Raw genomic sequence first — 23,348 nt, forward strand, 5'->3', positions numbered from 1 at the left:
ATTCATCATCTGTCCATTGATTCATAATAGCACTCACAATCTAATCCCTGTCTGGTCATGTAATGAACCCCTTAGCTCAAGGTAGACATTGGTGTCATTCTATAATATCTATCCCTGCTTCTGGTACTAACAATAAAACCATCAACACCATCTTCCGCACAAACCGTAGTGTACCTGAAAGCGAGTCCTTACCCATCAGGCTTGGTGCAGGTGACCGACACACAACTATTGATGTCTTCTCAAAGGCAGGAGGTTGTGCTGTTTGTAACGAACCTTGTGTGTGTGTTGTCAATATTCAGAATAAGGTCCATATTCGGAATATTAATGTCCATGTAAACGCCCTCACTGTGTCTGAGAGAGAAAGAGACCAAAGTGGATGCAGTGAGCAGACAGCGGCAACACCTGTGGTATCAACGGTTGGAGATAGCCCTGTTAAGCGTAAAAAGGGTCTTGTCAACACATTTAGGCCCATTGGCAGTCTTTCCACTGAGCGGAGTTATTTTCTCGCACAAAGCAGTGTACATTGCTGTTTGATAGCCCTAACCCCTTGAGTGTTTCGTAGTGTTTTTTTTATTGTTATTATTTTTAGCATTTGTTACACAATTTTTGATAGTTGCAATTTGTGTACGTTTTAATAATGTAAAATAATAATAATGATGATAATGTCAAGTAGTCAACATTCACCCCGTATTTGCATCATACATACTGTACACTTATATACATTACTTAGTATATCTGGTAGATAAAGCAAATGATGAAACTTTCAGAAATGCACAAACAAAAGGTCACTAATGTCAGTCAAAGACTGGAGTCTGGAGACATTATGTTGTTTAATGAAATTTAGTAGTGTGTTTTGTAAACATACAAGCAGTGTTGAACTTGTGGGCAGTGTATGTGAAGCTATTAAAATCAGTGTAAGGACAGCAACACAGGCAAAGGCTGTATTCAGCGTCCACACAATGACCTCAATTTTACATTGAGGTCATTACAGCAGTGTTGCAATAGTCGGTCTATCCCAATGAACAAATCTGCTGGGTTACTATAATGGCGGAGTAAAACAGAAGTTATCTGAAGCGCACAAAACACTGCAGTGGTGCCAATGACATGCTTGAGTGAAAGCCCCCAGAAATGTCAACATTTTGATAGAAGTGTATTACAGTTTTTCTCAAATGCTAAAACACATTTCACAAACGTTTCCTCCATGTTCCCCAATGTCTAAACACAATACCCTTTTCTAAAGCTACATAAGCACAACCACACCTTCTCACTTCAAAACTCAAACTTTCACACCAAAAGAGCAGCTCGAAGCTTTCAAAAATGTAAACACTATACACATCATTACACACTTCAGCAAAACAATTGAAAACACAATGCTCAATTTGTGAGAAGGTTCTTTGTTTCATAACTGCCAATGCATAGAGTAACGGATCTTCTTAGATCTCTGCAGAGGATTAGGCATTTGAAGAGTTATTTTCCAAAACGCTATATCCACCATTTTACTAATGAATTTTCATAAATATATTTTTTACATTTTGTTTTTCAAGTAATCTCAGTGAAACTGTATTGGGTTATGTTTAGTTACAGTAATTTATCTTTACTCAATAAAAACAAAACAACTGCATTTTTATTACCTGAAACACACAATTACTGTAAATACAGTAACATGATTTGTTACAGTACAGCAATGTCTATAAAATGGATTTATAGTGTTTTGGAAAAGAGCTCTTCATTTAGAGTTGTGAGTTTCATATCAAGAGTACAAAAATTCTCCAAGTACTAGCCTGGCAAGCCAAACTACACAAAAAAGTATAGGCAAAAATATTTTTGGCCACTAGGGTGCGTCTAGATTTCTAGGCTATCCAAGTACACTACTGTAACACAACTCAATGCAAAAACCAGAATCTATTGCACACAACAGTACTCTTGAAAACGTGATCAGGGTGTGAAATTATTTTATTTTCTTCGTTTCGTTTCGTTTCTTCAAGATTCTTTTACTTTCTTCACACACACACACACACCACAGTCACTATGCGCATTAGCAACAAGTGTCTTCATTTTTGAGTCGTTGTGTGTAATGAATGACGCCAGGTATGTTCATTGTGTTCAGTTATTGCTGACTGTGGCAAGCATTTTGCATCACATGAGCTTTCATTTGAGAATATGTTTTGCAACATGTGTTTTAGCAAGGAAAAATGTGCTTAGATTTATGAGAACAGAGGATTGTGTTTTGAGAATTGTGTCTTCATGTGAAATGTGTTTATGGTATTGAAAAATTGTGGCTAGATTTAGTAAATGTGTTTAGACAACTGGTCATTTGGTTAAGAGGATTGGCTTTTGTGTTTTAGCATTTGAGAAAAACTGTAATCTACCATCACTAGTCATAATGTTATTACACTTCTGGCATGAGATTGTATGATACCAAGATGTGTAAATTAGCAATTTACCAAGTCAACGTTTGCAATTTAATGCTGCAACAAATGCTTTCTTTGTCTAAATGACAAAAACGATAGGCAACGCAGTGCATCGATGCTTGGTGGCTAATTGGGTATGTCTGTGTCTCAAGGTTTGACAGGTTAGAAGTTGTTTGCAATTTAATACTGCAACAAATGCTTTCTTTGTGAAAACGGTAGGCCTACCTTCTTTGTTTCAATCAAAAATCCGGTTCTGCAGAAACTGAAATATTCTAGGTGGAGCACATTTGCTAGGAATGATGTCTCCCTTGAGGATTATTGTGAAGTACAGTGACAAGTGGCCAAAGGCCTTTATGAAATATGGACAATGTGCTAAGTAGTGGTGTTTTGGACGGAGCCGAGAGTTTGGGAAAGCTTTTTTCACATTCACAGTGATTCTGTTAGACAGTGCCGAATCAAGGACATGTTTCATCATACACAGGGACATACAGTAATGACATTCCATAAAAGGGAGTAATCTCACAAGGGTCCCATTTTTATGACTATTTCCTTTCATTGTGAAATGGTACCACCATCAGCTACCTCCACAGGCCAATGGGAACCAGAGGATGCAGCCATTTTGGAGAAGTGCTACTGCTAAGTACCTACAGAGGGTGAGACAAACAAATTCTCTGCCTAAGGCTTCATTTAAAGAGTCACTTCACCCCATACTGTAACTCCACCCACTTCACATTTCTGAAAACGGCTTTCAAAATGGGCGAGACGTTCTGAAATTTGGAGAGGGAATGCAGCACTGCTGCAACCAATCAACCATGGCGATTTCGTGTCAATCTGGGAATGAGTGCTGCAGACATGGCTTATCACAGGTACTAATCAGGGCAGCAGGTGTTGGGGCGTTTCATTCCTAATTTGTAACAACCCGGTGACGTATTGTTGGACTAGAAGTACAGGACTTCGTCAGCATTCCAATAGCATTTTGGACCAACATGCCATGGCATGTCTCAAACAGTAGTATGCGCGGAGAGCAATATCTCCAATACAAAATCAGACGAAATGTTACTTTTGTCGAGAAACACGATTTTTGTCAATATTAACCCTGGTAATAGTACAGTTCACCACTTATGAGTATTTTCAATCAATAAACAGCTCAAAAAACATATGTTAGGGTGCAGTGACTCTTTAATTCCTATCACTTGCATTATGTGGCCTGCCCTGTTCAGGGATTATTGTTTCACATGGACTGTTATTACTGACGTCCAACTTTCAAAATTAATTTGGCTTGATGACTGAGAGTTAGAACCGTCCAGGCAGAGAATATCCAAAGTTTTAGCATCATTTTAAACTTAGAAAAGAAGATGAGATGCATTGTGCCTGGCCGACCGTACAGCAAAGCAGAACTGGCCTACCACAACAGCTCTTCAACGATGATTCAACATGTGAGCCGAAAGCATCCAGTTGTTAACCAGCCAACACTAGGCAACGTAAACATTGATGTTTGCTGATTATATTAAATAGTTATAGCGTACGTTTTTTGTAGTGGCTGTAGCCTAATGGTGTGAGCTGATATGATGTTAAGTTGTAGAGACTTTAAGTAGTAATTCATGTAAAATTGCAAGTGAGCGATACACGTGAGAAAAAAACACACACATTCATTATTCTCTCTCTCTCTCTCTCTCTCTCTCTCTCTCTCTCTCTCTCTCTCAGAAAAGCACACACTCACACACACACACTCCCTAACTAATTATAAGGACTCATCTGTGGACTTGAACTCGGACTTGTGCATTAGGACTTAATTTTTCTTCTCTCCTTTTCTCATCATTAGAGCTGCCAACCTTTCCCTAAATATTTCTGTGAAAAGCGAGAATCTAGCACATAAAATGTAACCCCTCATAGCTTTACTCTGACCAGCAGTGTTTTAAACTGTGTCTACTATAATGTCATCTATCAATAAATGACAGGAACGTCTGTCTGTCTGTCATTCGCATGTATCTCAAACCGTTCCTCCAATTGCTTTCAAACTAGTGTCTTGCTATGGGCACGAGTAAGTGCAATGGCAAGTTTGGCGTTGTTTGCTAGGCGGGAGCCGGCCTGGGATCGGCCCACACTGCCCTGGACCTCGCCACGCCCAACTCTGGACAAGAACCCTTAACCACTGGTCACCGTGCCCACCTCGAGCTAACCTGTGTTCACCAGCTTTAACAGTATCCATACTGAACATCAAGATCAAGCAAGCTTTTGCCCTTCTGCTCCATGGGAGGTTTCTTCCCTCCCAAGCTTGCCTTAGGACACCTGCGTTACAGTTTGACAGGTGTACTGCCCCAGTCAAACTCCGCATCTGTCACTGTCCCCGGAGCGGGTTGTGGCTCGGGACCGCTCCCGCACCGCGTGACACCAGAAGCGAGAGCCCGTTGGGTGAGAATACGATAAGAGTAGTGGTATTTCACCGACTGTCCCGAAGAGCCTCCCACTCATTCTACAGCCCTCATTAATGAGGCAGGCCCTCGAATTCCCTCCATAGGCCATGCGCGTTGAGACGCGGCGGGTGTGTAAACTCCGTGCTAGCGACACTGGCAGGGGAATTGCTGTGGAACAAACAGGTTAACTCGGGTCTTAAATTGATTCACCCAGCATTCCCCAACCCCGGGCTATAACCGCCGCGCCCTTCCCACCTGGAGAGAGGTGGAATCTAAGCCAGCATCTTACTTAAACAGCCCACGTGTCCCCTCCACAAGTGTTATGGCTGAGAGCACCCATCCGCACCAGCCCCCCTACGGTCTTCTCCAAAGGCTTTCCCACAGTTTGGCCCATAAACACCGTCTACAGGTGCTATATTGTGGTGGACACCATTTTTCTCCACCTTGCTCAGACTGATATTGAGGCTTATATTTGGAGGGCTAGCACCTCTGTGCACACCTACCAAGCCCTGTTTCTTGGGCCACTCAGGCATACGAGGCAAAACCGTTACAGGGACCCATTCCTCCCTCTGGTGCTGTTGTATTGGCAATCACCGCACCGAACCGGCACACTACCGTTAGACTTTGCATCGCAGGCAGAGGAATTGCTTTAAACTGCAGCAACTTTAATATATGCTATTGGCGCTTGAATTACCGCGGCTGCTGGCTCCAGACTTGCCCTCCGATGGGTCCTCACCCATGGGTTTAGGATACGCTCATTCCAATTACAGGGCCTCGAAAGAAACCTGTATTGGTATTTTTCGTCACTACCTCACCGTGTCGGTAATGGGTAATTTGCGCGCTGCAGCCTTCCTTGGATGTCTCCGGAATCGAACCCTGATTCCCCGTTACCCGCACTGATCTATAAAGAATACCTGGATAGAGCATCTACGTAAAAATTCTGAAGCCTACATGGCGGTGGCCATTATGGGACCACTTGCCATAGGAATGCATAGACAGTAAAAGACAGTAAAAGAATGTTGCCGTTCTGCAACAATGGAATTGGAACACCACGCCGCCATTATGGGACCACTCGGGACAGTTCCATTGGCTTCATTGTTGATAGGTCAGCAACAACAATGAGATAGTCTATCCAGGTATTCTTTATAGATCAGTGGTTACCCGTGGTCACCATGGTAGGCGCCGAAAGTGCCGAAAGTTGATAGGGCAGATAAAGGGGGTTAGGTACCCTCCAGGCCAACCTGCCTGAGAAGTGTCCGAAGCCATCGGGCGCTTTTCTCGGCGCTCCCCTGGCTTCATTTCTGGAGCCTGCCACTTGCCCAGGCTATACAATTAAATAAATAGAGGACTTAGTCTCTGGAGCGAAACATTTTCTCTACCCATGGTATACCTAGGGGGAAAAAATTCGCTCCAGAGACTAAGTCCCTAGGTTCATCCTGGGCAGAGAGAATTCCCTATTTATTTAATTGTATAGGCTGGGCAAGTGACTGGAACGTTTCAATGCTCTCCTTGTGTCCTTATCTATCAGCGAGAGAGACAGCACTCATCAGCAGCCTGCCAACGAGAGACACAGCGATAGCCAGCAGCCCGCCGGCGAGAGGGACAGCGCGCCACAACCCGGCTCCACGACGCAGTATCGCCGTGAACTGACATATCTGCGCTCGATCTGGAGACCAAGGCGATTTATTCGCAGGCCCTTCACAGTGCTCGCACGCTCCGCTACAGCAATACACAGTCGGAGCTCCCATGGAGCGGGTAGCCGTTGATGTCATGTGAACCGCTACCGTAGAAATCACTACGTGCTCTTCAGGAGCTGATTGATGCAGCAGAGAGTATGGGGATTGATGATGAAGAAAATGACACAGGTGAGATACTTTAAAACAATTGAAAGATTTTCTCTCAGTTGGAAAATGTATGAAGTTTGACTAAGCTGCTAATCACATCCTTGTGCCTCTTTTTCATATAGCATGGGATCATGAACTTGCAGGGATACTTCTCTTACTCCACCTGATTCCACCGGTCGCACAAGGCCGCAAAAGACCCAGGAAGATGTCTGCATCCATGGCAGAGAATCATGTTGTCATGTTCTTAAAGGTTGGTGAATGATTCTTGTCGCAATCAGTTATGTATATGTGCCGCCTTTTAGATTAGGCCCACGTCAGAGTGTTGCCCTCTGTTGCGTAGTTTCTTTCTAGCATTCAAACAATGTAATTGAACAAAATTGGTGTTGGTCAAAATATTTTCTCCACTTGCCTACCAGTGTATGGTGCTTGTATTGAGATGTTCTCAAAGTAATGCCGACACATAATTTGTCATTGAAGCTAAACACAAGTAAATGCTGTTTACCCACTTCTCAAATTTCAGAAATAGAGTTTATACACCTCCTAATAGAATTTATGCACAAAATGCAACCTTTAACATTCTGAAAGCACACTACATTATCCAGATTTACACTATGTAGGCTACACTCATCAAAATTCTTGAATCATACTATTGATATTGTCATACAAACATTGGATGTTCTGAATGTCTTTTTCATCATCTGATATGGCACTTTAAGCCCTGCATTAATGTGAAAAAAATCATTCACAGACTGGAAACAGTGTACAAGAACATTTGGATGCCATACAGGAGAGCACGCAGCCATACCTTGCAGCTGGACCCAAGAAATACACCATCCATACTACATTGTTCTCGACAAGTACGCCATCCCATGCATGTCAGCCAGTGCAGTTGGAGCCTTTGATGAACTGCTCAAGAGTCATTTTGTGTTCGTTACCTTTATCCAAACAACAATCTACGGCCAAGTAAAGGAAACACCTAGGGTAGCAGAACTAAGATGTTGTGCTATGTTTGTGGCTCTACTTTTGACAACTCAAATATCCTGATTAGGCACCTTAAATTGGCCCATGGTTTGTGCTCTGACAGAAATGTACGTCTTTGTTGTGGTCAATCAGACTGTATCCTTGAATTTGGGTCTTTTTCAGGGTTCAGAAAACACTTTTCATATAATGTGCAGACAGTTGTTAGTCAGCAATATTCTGATGATGATCAGCCAACTGATTCGGCTTCATGCCCTAGTACAAGTTTGTGTGATTTATTACAAAACAGTCAGCTTTTGATTTATGTGGGTCGGCTGTGGCTCAGTTACAGACGGCAGGTGTGGGTCAATGTGTTGTAAATTAATTTGTCAATACAATGGAAGAAGCTGTCCATGAAATTGAAGCGCAAGTAATGGAGATTGCTTTTAAATGTCTTTCAAAGTCTTTCTTCTTCACTAGATCAGGCCACAGCAACCACCACCAGCTAATTCTCTTGCAACAGATGTGACATAAATCGCTCACAAAAAGTAAGGAAACTTGACTTTGGCCCATTATATCTCCACTTTAATAATACCAATCACTAGTGTTTTATGTCATTTTCATCGTTTATTAGTCAAAAGTTGAAGCTCATAATTAAGTTAATGCAGTTAAATTCAATTACATTTGTGCTTCAATGGTAGGTATGAATGTAAGGCCTTAGCTTTAAGCAAATAGCCTAGAGGAGGAAAGGAAGAAAAGGAGAAAGAGAAGGGCTGACACAGAATAAAGAAAAAATGGATGTAGAGACAAAGCATCTAGTTTTGTTGAGAGTCAAAACAATTTGAGCACTTCTGGGTGAGACCGGAATATGCATTTACAATAAAATAACACAGTGTGTGTGTTTGTGTTTGTGTGTAGCCAAATGCCTATGTGTTCACATATTTTTAGTCGGAGAAACCAACGCACACCAGTTGTTTTTGTGAAGTGCTGGCCGCAGGATGCATCGCAGATAAACTGGGGGTTTGTAAAAAAGATACATTAAAAACTATATTTCAAAAGGCCTTCTGAATTAGAGAGCTTACCCTGATTGTGAAACTACTGTACGTACCCGTATAATTGCCAAATGATGATACATAGTAATTAATGATTAACCCCTTTCCACAATCTCTATTTCTAACCTCATATTTGCTCTGGGGACAAAAGTTACAAGCAAGTAGCCTAACACTCATTCTTAAATAAACTTTGGAAGCAAACTCAGTTTGCTGTTCTAGTTCAGTGTCATTGTAGGCATTGACTCATATCTGTCTCTGCTGCTCAACCCCTCAGTATTGACTGGGTCATAGACCAGCAGAATCCCACTAAACAACCTACTTGACTTGCATACCACAAGGAACTTGTACTGCACACACCTTGCAATTCATTATGGAATTACAATTCAACATTGATGGGAAAAAATAATGGCATCATTACCAGTGAACTGGTATGTCTTTGGTTTACTAAATTGGAAACTCCACTGACAAAACATTTACTGTATTTCAAAACTCCATGGTCAGTTGTGCCTCACTGTTGTCAAAATCCAGCATACCTCATTTCATTCCTCCATACCACCATCATACCTCCTAGGACAAGGTCATCAAAACAAACAGATCCACTTTTCCCAAAAGCTGTTCAGCACATTGACTCAAAATAAATAGAACCAGAGAACTATGAGTGAGCACCTGAGGTTAATCATCAACCTTGCCTCTGTGATGAAGATCACCCATGCTGTGAGGTGGGTGGTGGCCTGTGGTAGATGGTATAAATATGAGGGTCTTTGTCCTGAAAGAGTAGTGAATCCACAGAGTGAGCAACAAACATGAAGACATTATTAGTGCTTTGCCTGTGTATCTGCGCATCCTTGGCTGATGTGCTGGACTACGATGACTATGGCTTGGTCAGTATTTACCTCTGAAGTGATTTTTGATACTTGAAAGTATTTTTTTTTAATTTTATTTTCCTTCCTATTACCGCTGTAGTGTTAGGTAAACATATTTCGGAACAAGTGAATAGCATAGAATAAAAAGCCTAATATTTTGATAGATAAAATTTCAGATCAATTTTCAGCTGTAGATGAAAATAAACGTCCATACAAATGTTACATGTCCTCTAAACATAGAATATGTGTTATGTCTTCCACAGGACCTAAAGGACAAAGAAGTAAGTATTTGAACACTTCTGTGATCCCTAGTTCCCTTTCCTGCTACATGATACCATGACCATCCAATTTCACTTTCAACTTATTTCTTTCTTTCTTATCTGTCTTCTTTTATTTTTCATGCTTCTTCTTTTCTTTGACATATCTACATCTATATATATCTATATATTTATATTTATATGATAATTGGTATCATACTGACGTTTACAAACATTATACTCATGTTATACTCATGTGAAAGAAACAAAGGTTACCACATATACTGTAGACTACAGAGAAAATACACTGAGTGGTATGTAAGTGGTACGGTGGAATAATGAAGAAAAACGACCCACTCCTCTGCTCTGTCCGGTCCTTTTGCAGGGCGCCTCAATTGATCCCAGAGGTCACCGTCCAGTCTCCAGAGGTCGCGATTCATATACGCCGAGTGGCGGCGCACCCCCTCCCATCTCCGGCCGCGGGCGTTACCGTGGGAGACCAACAGCTGCACCCTCTACATCAATGCAAGAGCAGAAGGAGGAACAGCCAGATGCAGGAGGCTGTACCCATGCCTCCGAAAAAATGGTGAGAGTGTGATTACAATTGTTTATATATAGATTGATTGATTAATTAATTAATCGATTCTTATCAATGTTTGGTGCAGTCCTGCAATCACTTTTTGCCTAGGCCGCAAGGATAGATTAAAATGCTATTCTTAATCTTTTAACCTTGCTCTTGAGAATGTCATGTGTTACATTTGTTAACATTTGAGAATGTCATGTGTTACCTAGATTAATTCATTGATGAATTGTATCTTTGTGAGGTGCTGGGTGCATTATGTTCAATTGGATTCCCATTGCATGAGCTTGTTAAGATTGGTTCTGGGCTTGTTCAAACTGGTTCTCCTCTCCCTTGATTCTGATTAGGGCGTGCTCTGTCCCACTGGCTGTGAGTTGAAGAACACCATCCTCAAGCAGGAGCGTAATGTCAAACCCACAGTGGCTGAGCTGAAGAGAGGCGTGGATGAACTGAACCGCAACACAAACAACATCTACAATTACGTTAATGGCTTGTCCGAGGAGATCCGTGAGCGCCAGAAAGTTACCGATGGTAAGACTCGGCTCATCTCCACATGTTTACATCTAAATCATTTCCTACATGTATCCATTCAGCTGTCACTTTTATCGAAAGTCACCTACAAACAAGGAATAGCATTCAAACAAACTGTATAATAACGATACAAATTCAAGAAGAAGACGATAGTGTAGAGATTTAAGTAAAATCAGAGGATGTGTACAAGAGAGAGAAGTAGATAGAAAGAAAAAGAAGTAAATGGTCCACAATGTGAGATTCTTAAACTAATACCCACATTAGAACTTATAAAGTTTCCTACAAAGTAGCACAATGATGATTCCTCTTGTGGTTCGACATACAGCTTGAAATGACTGCCTTTAAACCTTAAGAGTTTGGTCACCACCATTTTGTGTCTGTGGCTTATCTGCCTCACCTTGCCTTGTCTACTGTCCGTCTCCAGGCAATGGGCACCTGGTGGGTGAATACACCACTGACCTGGAGTCCCAGCACGCCTTCATCAATGAGGCAGTGAACACCAACTTCCCCAGCAACATCCGCATCCTACAGGGCATCATGGACACCCTGCGGGGCAAGGTCCAGCGCCTCAGCCAGGCCATCACCATTCAGAAGGATAAGTGCAAGGACCGCTGCACGGTCAATTGTCCCATCCCCGTCGTGTCCGGCAAGGAGTGCGAGGACATCTACCGCAAGGGTGGCACAGAGTCCCAGATGTACTACATCCGCCCTGACGCCTTCTACAAGCCCTACAGGGTGTACTGCGACCAGACCACACTCCAAGGAGGTCAGCTGGGTGACATGATGTCTAACCTCTTCTAGATGACTCGTTTGATTGGACTGTAGTGTCGAGCAGCGTGTCATTTTGTATTGTCAGCTATGGTGTTATTGGTCACATGTGCTTGTCCTACATTCACAGGCTGGACAACTATCCAGAATCGTATGGATGGTAGTGTGGACTTTGGCCGTCGCTGGGATGAGTACAGGAGAGGCTTTGGCAACATCGCTTTCGACACAGGCAAAAAGTACTGCAATACTCCAGGTATGGGCATTCAATCTCAGCGGAAATGAGAAATGTTGTTATCACAATGCATGCAATAAAATACCATAACTTCAATACCCAGGGTGCCTCTCATCATGCCTCCTCGATCCTCGATGCTCGATCCTCGAGGGGCGTTCCCACTGATCTATAACTAACACTGGATAGACTATCCCATTGTTTCCCCCCCCATCATTCTTTATGTAGATCAGTGAGGATCGAGGCATCGAGGAGCGAGGGAGGACGTATAAACGCTGCATGAGAGGCACCTCCAGTTCAGAAAAGTTCACAGGACAAACATATCTTCAAACATATCTTGTTGGAGCAACCTTTACTATGTGAATGGATTCTGCTTGTCTCACAGGAGAGTACTGGCTCGGCAACGACCGCGTCAGCCAGATTACCAAGATGGGCCCGACTGAGATCCTTTTCGAGATGGAGGACTGGAGCGGCGCTAAGACCCAGGCCCGGTACCAGCAGTTCACCGTGCAGGGCGAGGCCTCCAACTACATGGTGTCCATCGGCGGCTACTCCGGCACTGCAGGCGACACCCTGCTGACCGGTGCCTCGGAGCTGTTTGGAGAGAATCGCACAATGACCATCCACAACGGCATGATGTTCAGCACATACGATCGCGACAATGACAAATGGTGAGCGTAGTCTGCCAAAGCAGGGACAAAAAGAACATTGAGAAAATGCTTAAATGAGTTTAGACCACTTATTTGCCACTGGCTATATCCAGCTATATGTGAGGAATACCTATACAACCTGAAGTTATTTTTATGCTAGCTAGAATTTCTTGCCATAAGGCTCTCAGAGTTGACATTTGACAAAATGTTTCTAAAAAAAAAACACAGTAGACACAGCAGGATAAAGTCTAACTGTCCTCCAAGATGCATATCTGCCAATCTGCATAATTCTTACATCTACACAACAATCATTAAGATCACATCAGCTCTCTACAGATCATCATGGTATTGGTCAGTTCTGCATTCTATTTTGACCCCCCTGTTTCTGACCCTCTCTCTGTGTGCTCGCAGGACCCCTGGTGACCCCTCAAAGCAGTGCTCCAGAGAAGATGGTGGCGGCTGGTGGTACAACCGCTGTCACTCAGCCAACCCCAACGGCCGATACTACTGGGGCGGCGCCTATACCAAATACATGGCCAAGCACGGCACAGATGACGGCATGGTATGGATGAACTGGAAGGGTTCCTGGTACTCGCTGAAGTCTATGTGCATGAAGATCAGACCCTTCTTCGAGCAGTAGATGCCTGCAAACACGCAGCGCTCAGAGACACCCAAGAGTGTTCGGTCAACATGCAGAGCACGAGGAGAGAGGAGAGTCTTTTTCTGCGCTGAACATTAGCACATGTGTAGACCCTGGAAGAGATATAGGTGAAACAAAACATGAAGCCATTAAATGCTGAGACAGAGATCAGAAAAATGATAGAATTGAAGTTTTGTTATATTTATAATAGCAGAAGACATTGATTGTTGATCTCAGTTTTATGGAGTTGATGTTATAAAATATTTTTTCATGAAGCAGAGAAAAGTTGCATTAAAACTGGTTTTCATGTTATGGTGTCACAGAATACTGAATATGTAAATGTGTGTATGTTCAGAGTGGATATTCAAGACAAACTCTCAATAAAGTCTCTGAGAAAATATTTGTATTGCATTTTCATCTTCTTTTCATCCTTCCACAAAAGTGAAGAAATCAATTGAAGTGAACTGAACGGACAGCAACTACAGTATACACAAAACACAAATGTGAGCAAAATATAAATAAAAAACATAAGTTATTTTATAACTTTGTTTATATATAAAATGTTAAAAAAGCATTCAAGGAAAAGTCAACAAAACAACACAGTGCAAACATATGAACACTAGATATAAATAAGTAACTTTTCAAACAAATGCTTTCATTTTGTTTCTGTTGTACCACAAACCATATACAAAACACAACCGAAATACAAAATCAAATCTGTAGGGGTACCCAATTTATTAGGAACTAAGGGAAAATCATTCAATGACAATGTTTTAGCTGTCCCTATATGTAAAAAGAGTGCATGCTTGCACTACACTCACTTGGTAGACTCTCGCTTGGTAGTGTTCTGGGTTGGAACTGTCCTATTCGTTGAAATTGTACAGCAAAAATATAGTACATGAGACTTCAATTTCTAACATCACAGTCTTTCTTTATGTTTAACACAGATACTTGTTATATGACACAACTGTACCAAAACAAATGGGGGGGGGGGGTGGCAGTCACAGCTGATGGCCTACACCATCATCAGCTGTGACACACACCTTGTTATGGTGGACTAACAGCAAGGAACTCTATAAAACCATCAGGGCCTGGTGGTCTGGCATCGGTCATTTGCACCTAGTCCAGATCAGGGCCAGACCAGGGGCCTCATTTATAAAACTTTCTTACGCACAGATTTGATCTAAGACCGTGCGTACGCTCAAATCCATGCCAACGCTCAGATTTATAAAGACCGTCTTTGACGTGGAAAAGTGCTTATCTCCACGTCAGGTTCCGACCTGACGTACGACCATTTCCTTGTGGTAGTGCCAGGGTACTGCAAGTAATCTGAGGTCCAAATGCGATGAATTCTCAAAATTCCAAGAAGACCAACGATCTCATGTAGTTCTCTACCATATGCATGATCAATATCAGCAGAAGTTGTAAGTAGTAAGTATAGAAGTTAAAGTTTTAACTAATTCTTAAAGGTTGGAAAAGGAAAGTAAACAAATCCTATAATATTGTAGTGGAGGCTAAAAGTAAGTAAACGCAGTTTATTCACCCCAGGCATTTCAAAAATATAGTTTATCAACCTCTCCAAAGACGTATTCACCTATTTCAACTTTTAACATTGAAAAAGCACACTGTATTATCTGCATTCACAATAAGAACACTCAACACTCTAAGAACCATTTAATCCACCAATCTTGAATTTCCCCTTGGGGATCAATAAAGTATCTATCTATCTATCTATCTACCTACCTATCTATCCTATATCTATCTATCTATCTATCTATTTTATAAACACTTGATAATATCCTCTACCATAATCAAACATATTCTGAATGCGTTATGAAACGGGGCATTACCGTGATCACAGAATTCATGGGTTACCCACTTCTTATTTTACTACTACACCCGTGTCATGCCTAGGCTATATCTTACTGTATCTATTTCATTGCATTCAAAAAAAGCAGGCAGGCCATAGAGTCATCTATATATTTAATGTTCCCATCGACATTGACCATAAAGTGTCCATTTACGCTTGTTTAGAAGAGGGAAATATGACTGGTTGCGTTCATGATATTCCAAGCTCCACAACAGAAAGATAATATTATAATGTAGGCTATATATGGACAGGTATTTTTCAGCATCTATACATCGCAAATAGACATAATCTATAGATAGATAGATAGATAGATAGATATTTTATTGATCCCCAAGGGGAAATTCAAGAATTTGGTGTTAACATTCCATTCTCACGGTATTTGCATTGTTGCCTTTATCAAACGCACGCACAGGCGCATTACCGTGATCACAGAATTCATGGGTTACCCACTTTATATAAGAATATGTAAGGGATAATCAACGACGCGCCGTGCGTTTATAGGAAAATAATGCACGTTCGAAGTGGTAATAAGGACCCGACGCCGCAGGCGGAGGGGACTTTACACTTCGATAAGTGCATTATTTTCCTATAAACGCACAGGGCGCGGAGTTGATTATCCCGCTTATACCACTGCTACTATCAGTTTAGTTTATATTGCCGCTGTCTTAGATACAACATTGCTGTTTTTACCGTTACATTCACATTGGCGAATTAATATTCAAGTGTAATAAGCCCAAAAGAAGGGAACTACTTCATAGCCGTGCGGTATATAGAAAAATAATGCACGTTCCAAATAGCGCATCACAATAGGAAATTTGACCAAGCAGTGGTATAAATAAAGGTAAATAGACATAATCTATCCTCTGAAAAGCAGAGTTTTGCATCTTCATAATTGCGGCCGAGTTGCAAGGAGTTATAGCACGCGTCTGATTGCATAGCCTGTGTCTGTGATGGCAGTGCCCAAGACCAGATGGCAATACGTGGATAATAACAATTAGGATAATGCAGGCTAAAATATAAAAATATATAAAGGTATAGGCCTAAAGGTCACTGGACATTCTTGAAAGTAAACAGTCGCTGACATCGATATTGCTTGAATCCCGACGCGCAGAATGAATGAAGAATGACCGGTGAACTACTTATACTATTCGCTATACAGTAAAAACATAGCCTATCCATAAACGTTCGGTCTACATGACATACAGTATCTCGCTGATAATGTAGTCCGCCGTAGGCTACATGGGCAGTACCTAACCCTGGGTCATATTGGAAACGCCATACTGTACCATAACCTATAGGCCTAAATTAGTATGATGTACTGTAGGTATTTCCGTCATAAGGTAGCCTACTATGTTATATTACCAAAGTAAACCTACTGCATTTGCCACACATTGCCTACTACATTACTGCAAGCAGAAGGAATAAAAGCAAGCAGAGGGACAATGGACATGGATGCATATTTCTTTCCAGAAAGCGCTGCTTGGAAAATGATAATTAGTTATTCGAACTAACAGCGCATAAACATAGGTTAACATCAGATGGCATAGGCTAGGCCTTTACAGTTTTCAATATATGTATTTTAGGTACAACTCAGCCATTGATTGCATTAAAGCCTATGCTAATGATATTGAAGAGGGGGCGTGTACAAGGCGGAGACCTAAAATCACCCGGCTGCGCACAAATTCACGTTCATTTGCGATTTATAATGGCCACATCTGCAAGAGTGGCGTACGCACGTTTTTTTGTGCGTACGTTCGTTTCTCTGAATCACACGTACGATCATATCAGAAATGATCTAAGATCAAATGAACGATGGTTTCTACGCGACACTTTTATAAATGAGGCCCCATGGCTATGCTGCAATCAGTTGTGTTAGTTCCACGGTCCCATCAGCCCATGACCAGTGCAGTGGCACACCAGCTCAGACTGGCTCTTTCTGTCTAGAGCTTTAGTCAAAATCTAGAGATCTGTGAGATCATGAAAAATGCACAGAACACACAAACCCTGGGCATAATATCAATTTCTCATTGTCAACAAATTTGGCAAACATACATGTATTCATATTCAGGTCCGTGGACATCAGTGAACATACATCAGACTATATGCACTTGCAGCAATATGGCTCAGCTATTCAAGTCTGTCCCTAAACATGTGCAATGCACCATTATACCTCTACAGTAAACAAATGACATAAATAAAGATGGTGTGCTAACAGACAATGGCCAATGGCTTGATTATGAAGATATCTTTGATGCAAACAATGCAGTAATTTATGAGGTAGTAAACTTTTGTCTAACTGCTGGGAAAATCTGATTTTCAGTCCTCCAAGTCAAAGTCATTGAAAAGTTCCTCTAAAACGATTTGGTTTAAGTCGATGTCCTCGAACTGTGTTAGGAACTCCTTGCGTACTGTTGGGATGCTTCTGTAGGAGTGGGAGTTGGGAGGACGGAGCACAGGCTGGAGGACGAGCTTCCTTATGTCCGCAGGGAACAAGGCTTTTTTGGTAGTCAAGGGGTTAAATTTGGCTAGCTCCCTCTCCATGTCTGTGTAGGCGTCATGGTCGATGTGATGGACAAAGGTGTGTTTGCACGACCCATGACAGGCTCGAAGTTTGATGTCAATGTCCACCTGAAGAGCCAAACATATGAAGAAATCAAGTTAAGTAATCCGTTCAAAGGTGCCCCGTCTGCACACAGTAAAAAAATAGATCACAAATAGAGATTGTCGGGAAAATCTAGGCTATTATATTACTGTAATAACACATACACACACACACACCTCCATCCGTTGCATGTCAATAATCTGCTGCTGTACGAGGCTGTGTATCTTGTGCAGTTTTCTGGAGAGCTCTGTGGAACGTCTCTGCAGTAGCGTCAGGTTCCTCTGAAGGTCTTCAAACCTCTCTGCATATCTCAGCTCAGCAACTACCCAAAGGTGTTTAAGCAATTCACTTCACTTTATTCAAGGTTATAAACCCAAAGGAAAGTTATGAAACATGACAATATATCACAGATTATCTTAATATACAATATAATATATATAATTAATCTATATAAAAGTAATATATAAATAATCAGAATCAGAAAATACAAATTGATTATGAAGAATGTATCTGAAACTGAAGAAGTGCAGACCTACCATAGTTCTTGACAATGATCCTGCGGTGGGCATTGTAGATGGCTGTGGTCATCAGCATGGCTGAGGAGATGGCCCTCTGGTGCGTCTGAGCCTGTGAGCAGACCTGCCCCAGGCGTCTGTGGAAGTCCGTTTGTGTGGCATCTATCAGACCGTCCAGCCGACAGCCAGACGGACATTTCTCAGTCTGTCAAGCATGTAGATTAAATTAACTTGAAACTTTTTCATGAAAAGTATTGAAGCTGTGCTTTGTTTTTGGAATTCCTCAATTTTTTAAAGGTACTGTATATCAAAGGATGTATAAAAATGGCTTACTATCCGAGTATTACATGTATTTTGTTTGCAAAATGTCAAAGCAATTTTTAGTGACTAATATTGCAAAAATAATGGATTTAGTACAATTTACAAAATACTGATGGAATACATTACTACCTCAAAAACACACATTAGGCCAACTTCACACTTTACACTAGCTTGCTGCTAATGCTAAGACAATGGTCTGGTCTAGTCTAAGCTAATCCACATGGCCTGTTTCTCTCATTCTCCTGTGCACATGGTCTATCATTGCCCTATCAACATCATGGACAGGCTCTCGACTCAGATGATAGGAATAGCCTAGTACTAGCACTGTGATCATGACTATTGTATGGGGGTCACTTCAGAGGATATTCAGTGTAATGCTATTGACATGCGATGATATCAAACATATCACTATGACAATTGTGACACTAATACCATCATTTCCCAACTATTAGCAGTGGCTTATACACTGATTTTGCAAAATTTGTTCAGCTATGAGGTTAATACACAGGGGCAGTTAATATGGCAATCATATGGTTCTGTTTCTTTTAACTTGCATAAAACACTATTGTGCGGCTTATACACCATGTGGCTAATTCTGTACATGAAATTACTGTAATTGCATCATTGTTTCTTGCCCATCTGGACATTTTTTCGATACTGTTTGAAATTCAACTCACCTTTATGACCCTGAGCTACTGCTATTCTGTGTGTACTACACACTACAGAAACTGTCTCCTGTAACATCTGTGGTAGGGCAGTGTTGTGCGATAGTCAAATCTACAGTGGTGATTTTTTGGAGTGCTTTTTATTTAGAGCATTGTGTGGTGTCGTGTTGTATACACGTTTACTCTATATATGTCTGAAATGTGACTGTCAATCGTGTTGTATGTATACACGTTTATTCTGTATGTGTCTGAAATGTGACTGTCAATCAGTGTCTAAACGTGTAAGTGTATTTGTATGCTGTATCCACTGCTTTCACTGCTCAAGAAAACATTTTCCACACAGAGAATAAAGGCTAATATTATCTAATCTAAACGCATATTCCTTGAAAAAGTCTTGGGGGCTGAGCTTCAGAGGAACTTACCCATTGGTCATCTGAACACAGAGGATATGATGGCTTTGCTGGGCACCGGCTGTAGCGACTGCTAACAGAACCATAACGATAGCCTGGTCGGAGGAGCACGTGGTCTCCTTTCAAGGCCTGACACTCTGCAACACAAACAGAAACACACACAGACGTGCTTATTTTCTTCCAAGTTCTAAGAAAAGTACAGAGACTAATTTGCTTTGCAATAGTTGGTGCAGTACCTTCAGCCAACATTTCATAGTAAATTACCGTAGTAAAGTAAATGTAAGAAAATCAATAATGACTATTTTGATGACAATAATGACAATGACTAACAGGGAACTATATTCACAATTATGTGCTGGGTATATACTGTAACTGAAACTAGGTCACAATAGCCACAACCTGCTGAAATAATTCTAAGATCTAGTCTCTGTAGATCTAGTAGTCTCTGTAATGCTTGTTTTCATTCATCTATTGTGTCTTCCCTTGAATGTATTTATTTTCCTTCTATATGACTTGGGAATTTATGAGTTCTGTGTCTTATAGGTTAATGTAGAGTCATAACTTGAATAGCAAGTAAATTTCTGTATTATGGTCTAAATAATTATGTATTTCTATTCTATACATGTATTATGTATTCTATTATGTATCCTTGATAAATGCTCGCTCAGAAATGTCAGCCCACCACTTTGCATACTAGAGGCAAGATCAGCTTTATGTATGAGGGATTCAGAAGTGTGGATAATAAGGTGTGTTTTGTGTAGACTGCTCACATTAGGACATGAATGACACCTTCATGTGTCCACATCATTTTGCAAAGATACACATCACAAACTAAAGTGAACATTATCTTTATTGATGAGATGCACATGCTCAAATGGTTCTCACCTATTGAATTCTCCTTATAAAACCTGTACAATTCTAACAGTCACAGAAACACCACAACTTCAAATGTCTTTTCATTTAATTTCAAATGTCTTTTCATTTGCTCTACTTTGTATTTCATTCATCCAGTGACAAGTTCTGTCTTAGTTCTCCAGACATCATTAAACATTTACCACTTCACAATCTAGCATGCAAAACCTGATCTCGGCATCTGATGCATAGACTTATCTTTTCATTTAACTGTGATGTGACTGTAGTCATATTTGTTCACTCGCAACAATGTGGCATCTAACGTCAGTCAACACATTACTCTACATCTGTGGGAATCTTCTCCATCTCTCCAGCGGATTGTGTTCCCGGCCTTCCACTCCGGGCGAAGATGTCAGGTAGGTCGTCATCTACATCGCCACGGCCAAATGCCCCAAAATCATCCCCAAAGGCTGAGCCTTTGGTTCCACTCAGAAGGCTTTTGGTGGAGCTCACGGTCTTGGTGGACCCCATGGTCTTGGTGGAACCTCCACTGCCAAACCCACCGGCCATCTTAAAGGGATCAGTAAAGGAATCACCAAAGCCTCCCTGTGAGGTGAGGGAGGTCAGGGAGGAACGATCACCTCCTCCCATGGCATCGCAACCTTCCCCGGATAACACCTCCTCGAACTTCTCCACGGGCCCGTCCTTAGTGTGCGTTACGACTTTGCGTACGGTACGGGTGCATTTCAAGGTGGTGCTGGTTACTCGAGACGTGGATGAGGAGGATGATGAGGAATCTGTACTTGGGAACTTACTGACGGTAGCAGGTGCATCGGCGGTGGCCCCCTCAGCCTGCAGTGTCAACTCGGCCTGGCCAACATCCCCGAAGTACTGCTTCTGGTCCTCGGCGCCCAGCCCAGACTTGTAGATGGACGGCACGATCACCTCCTTTAGCGGGCGGCTCTTCATCACCCGCAGGGCGCCCACTCTCTCCACACTGTTGACCCGGATGGACTCCAACTGGTCCAGCTGCTTGTCAATAGCCACGTAGCTCTCCCGGTCAGCAGAGAACTCGGCGTACTCAGCACACGAGCCCTTGCAGTTGCGCAGCTTCATGTCAATGTCCACCTGTTAAGAATGGAGAAATAGGTAGAAACATAGACACAAAGGAAACCAAACCACTAGACTGAGGTTTCTTCCTTTATGTATCTCCAATTCTAGGGAGTTTTTCCTTGCCCCTGTTACTCATGGGCTCTCTTTGAATGTTTAACACTCTGTAAAGCGCCATGAGACATGTGTAATGTTTTGGCGCTCTATAAGTGTATTTAATTGAATTGAATTGAATTGACAACCCAAGAGATTTGAGGACTTGAACAATTTCTGATAACCTAACAATGTTAACACTGATTTGTTCTTCTATTTAAAAGAACTTGGACAATGGTGAAGTCATAAGCACACCCCGGCTTACCTCCAGTCTCTGCATCTCTATGACCTGTTCTCTGACACGCGCCTTGAGGGCCTCCAGAATGTTCAGCTGGCGGTCGATCTTAATCTTGACCTCCACGATCCTCTGCCTCAGGGACTCCGCCAGCGACATGTACTTGTTGTCATTGCCTTGCGGGAGCGAGAAAAGCCAAAACATCAGCTCTCATCTGAGTTATCAAGCTCCCATAATGTCAAAGCCACTGTGTGCTGTGTGTGTGAGTGGTGCCTATGGAAATGCAATGGCGTTACAGCTTCTATCTGCCAATCCGTTTAGCAGACACCCTCCCTATTTTCAAGTCTAGACTTAAAACATATCTCTTTAGTGCTTCCTATAGTTAGGTATGGTGCAGTGTGGAACTGCAACCACTTCAGGGTTTAATTGGAACGGACCACCTCTGCTGTGGACTTGTGTGACTGGTGCTCCAGTCATGCCTGCCATGGTGGCTACCGACCACACCTGTGCTGGTGCTGACTACCCTCCACCATGCCTTAGTTATGCTGCTATAGCATAGCACTGTCATGGACTTCTCATGTGTCATGCCGTACAACTCTCTCTCCCCTCTCCCTCTGTCTCTCTCAACTCTCCCTCCTCCCTCTCTCTCTGTCCTGTCATTCAACTCCCTCTCCCCTCTGCCTTTTCCCTCTATAGTATAATAATTTATATTCCCATTTATATACTTATTAATACCAACCATTATGACTTATAGTAATACTAACACACTTTATTTCTCTTCCCTTTCCCCTATACCTCACTTATGAGGTGAACCATTACCAGTCATCAGCCATCTTTGTGCCTGGCCCTCATCACACCTGAAGTCCCATCCCCCTGAGTGCCATTGCCATCATCATCCCTATGATTGCCCTACCATCGCCTGCTGTGGTTCCCTGCCAGGATCCCTGGGCCACACATCCTAGCGACCCATTACCCTCCAATTACTAATGGATTACTGATGGACTATTTATTCCCTATACTGGACTGCTTGAACCTTCTGATACTACAAATGACTTTACTCTACTTAACTGACCCTAGGCAGATGGGTTGGGCCCTTGAGTCGTGGATCTGTCTGAGGTTTCTTCCTATATATATCTCCAATTCTAGGGAGTTTTTCCTTGCCCCTGTTGCTCATGGGCTCTCTTTGAAGGTTTGACGCTCTGTGAAGCGCCTTGAGACATGTGTAATGTTTTGGCGCTCTATATATAAAATTGAATTGAATTGAATTGAATTGCCAATGCATGTAATGACAGCCTGACAAAACGTACTCCTATTTGTCCCCCATCCCTTTATCTCAGTTTCCACCCTATTACTGCAATGACCCTGGAGTCTGGACTGATCTTTTAAAATCACTACTGTGCGTAACACACTCTCTGTCAGTGCGTACCGGACCTAGATCTCATCTATCTGATTTGCTCATGGGTGTAGCAATCAGCGAGT

The 23,348-nt window shown here is 42.0% G+C and overlaps 3 protein-coding genes across 3 annotated transcripts in view; 1 reads left to right on the top strand and 2 right to left on the bottom strand.

The window, feature by feature from the left end:
• The first annotated feature begins 9,424 nt into the window (after window positions 1-9,424).
• fgb (fibrinogen beta chain) lies at window positions 9,425-13,596 on the top strand. Its single transcript, XM_062515913.1, has 8 exons — window positions 9,425-9,559; window positions 9,805-9,822; window positions 10,184-10,384; window positions 10,726-10,909; window positions 11,334-11,675; window positions 11,808-11,930; window positions 12,292-12,577; window positions 12,968-13,596. Exons 1-8 carry the CDS (start codon window positions 9,482-9,484, stop codon window positions 13,194-13,196), a joined length of 1,461 nt encoding a protein of 486 aa, XP_062371897.1. The 5' UTR covers window positions 9,425-9,481; the 3' UTR covers window positions 13,197-13,596.
• A 3,342-nt stretch (window positions 13,597-16,938) lies between these two features.
• On the bottom strand, window positions 16,939-20,172 carry LOC134060392 (fibrinogen alpha chain). Its single transcript, XM_062517084.1, has 4 exons — window positions 19,592-20,172; window positions 18,205-18,388; window positions 17,845-17,990; window positions 16,939-17,694 (listed from the first exon to the last, which is right to left on the bottom strand). Exons 1-4 carry the CDS (start codon window positions 19,826-19,828, stop codon window positions 17,383-17,385), a joined length of 879 nt encoding a protein of 292 aa, XP_062373068.1. The 5' UTR covers window positions 19,829-20,172; the 3' UTR covers window positions 16,939-17,382.
• A 239-nt stretch (window positions 20,173-20,411) lies between these two features.
• LOC134060466 (fibrinogen alpha chain-like) overlaps window positions 20,412-23,348 on the bottom strand; it is a gene marked incomplete in the record, with an annotated part of 3,685 nt that continues 748 nt past the window's right edge. Inside the window, 2 exon segments of the mRNA XM_062517195.1 lie at window positions 20,412-21,559; window positions 21,900-22,045. Of these exon segments, the coding sequence (XP_062373179.1) occupies window positions 20,768-21,559; window positions 21,900-22,045 (938 nt within the window).

This window comes from Sardina pilchardus, chromosome 16, assembly GCF_963854185.1.
Source record: "Sardina pilchardus chromosome 16, fSarPil1.1, whole genome shotgun sequence".
NCBI classification, from domain to species: domain Eukaryota; kingdom Metazoa; phylum Chordata; class Actinopteri; order Clupeiformes; family Clupeidae; genus Sardina; species Sardina pilchardus.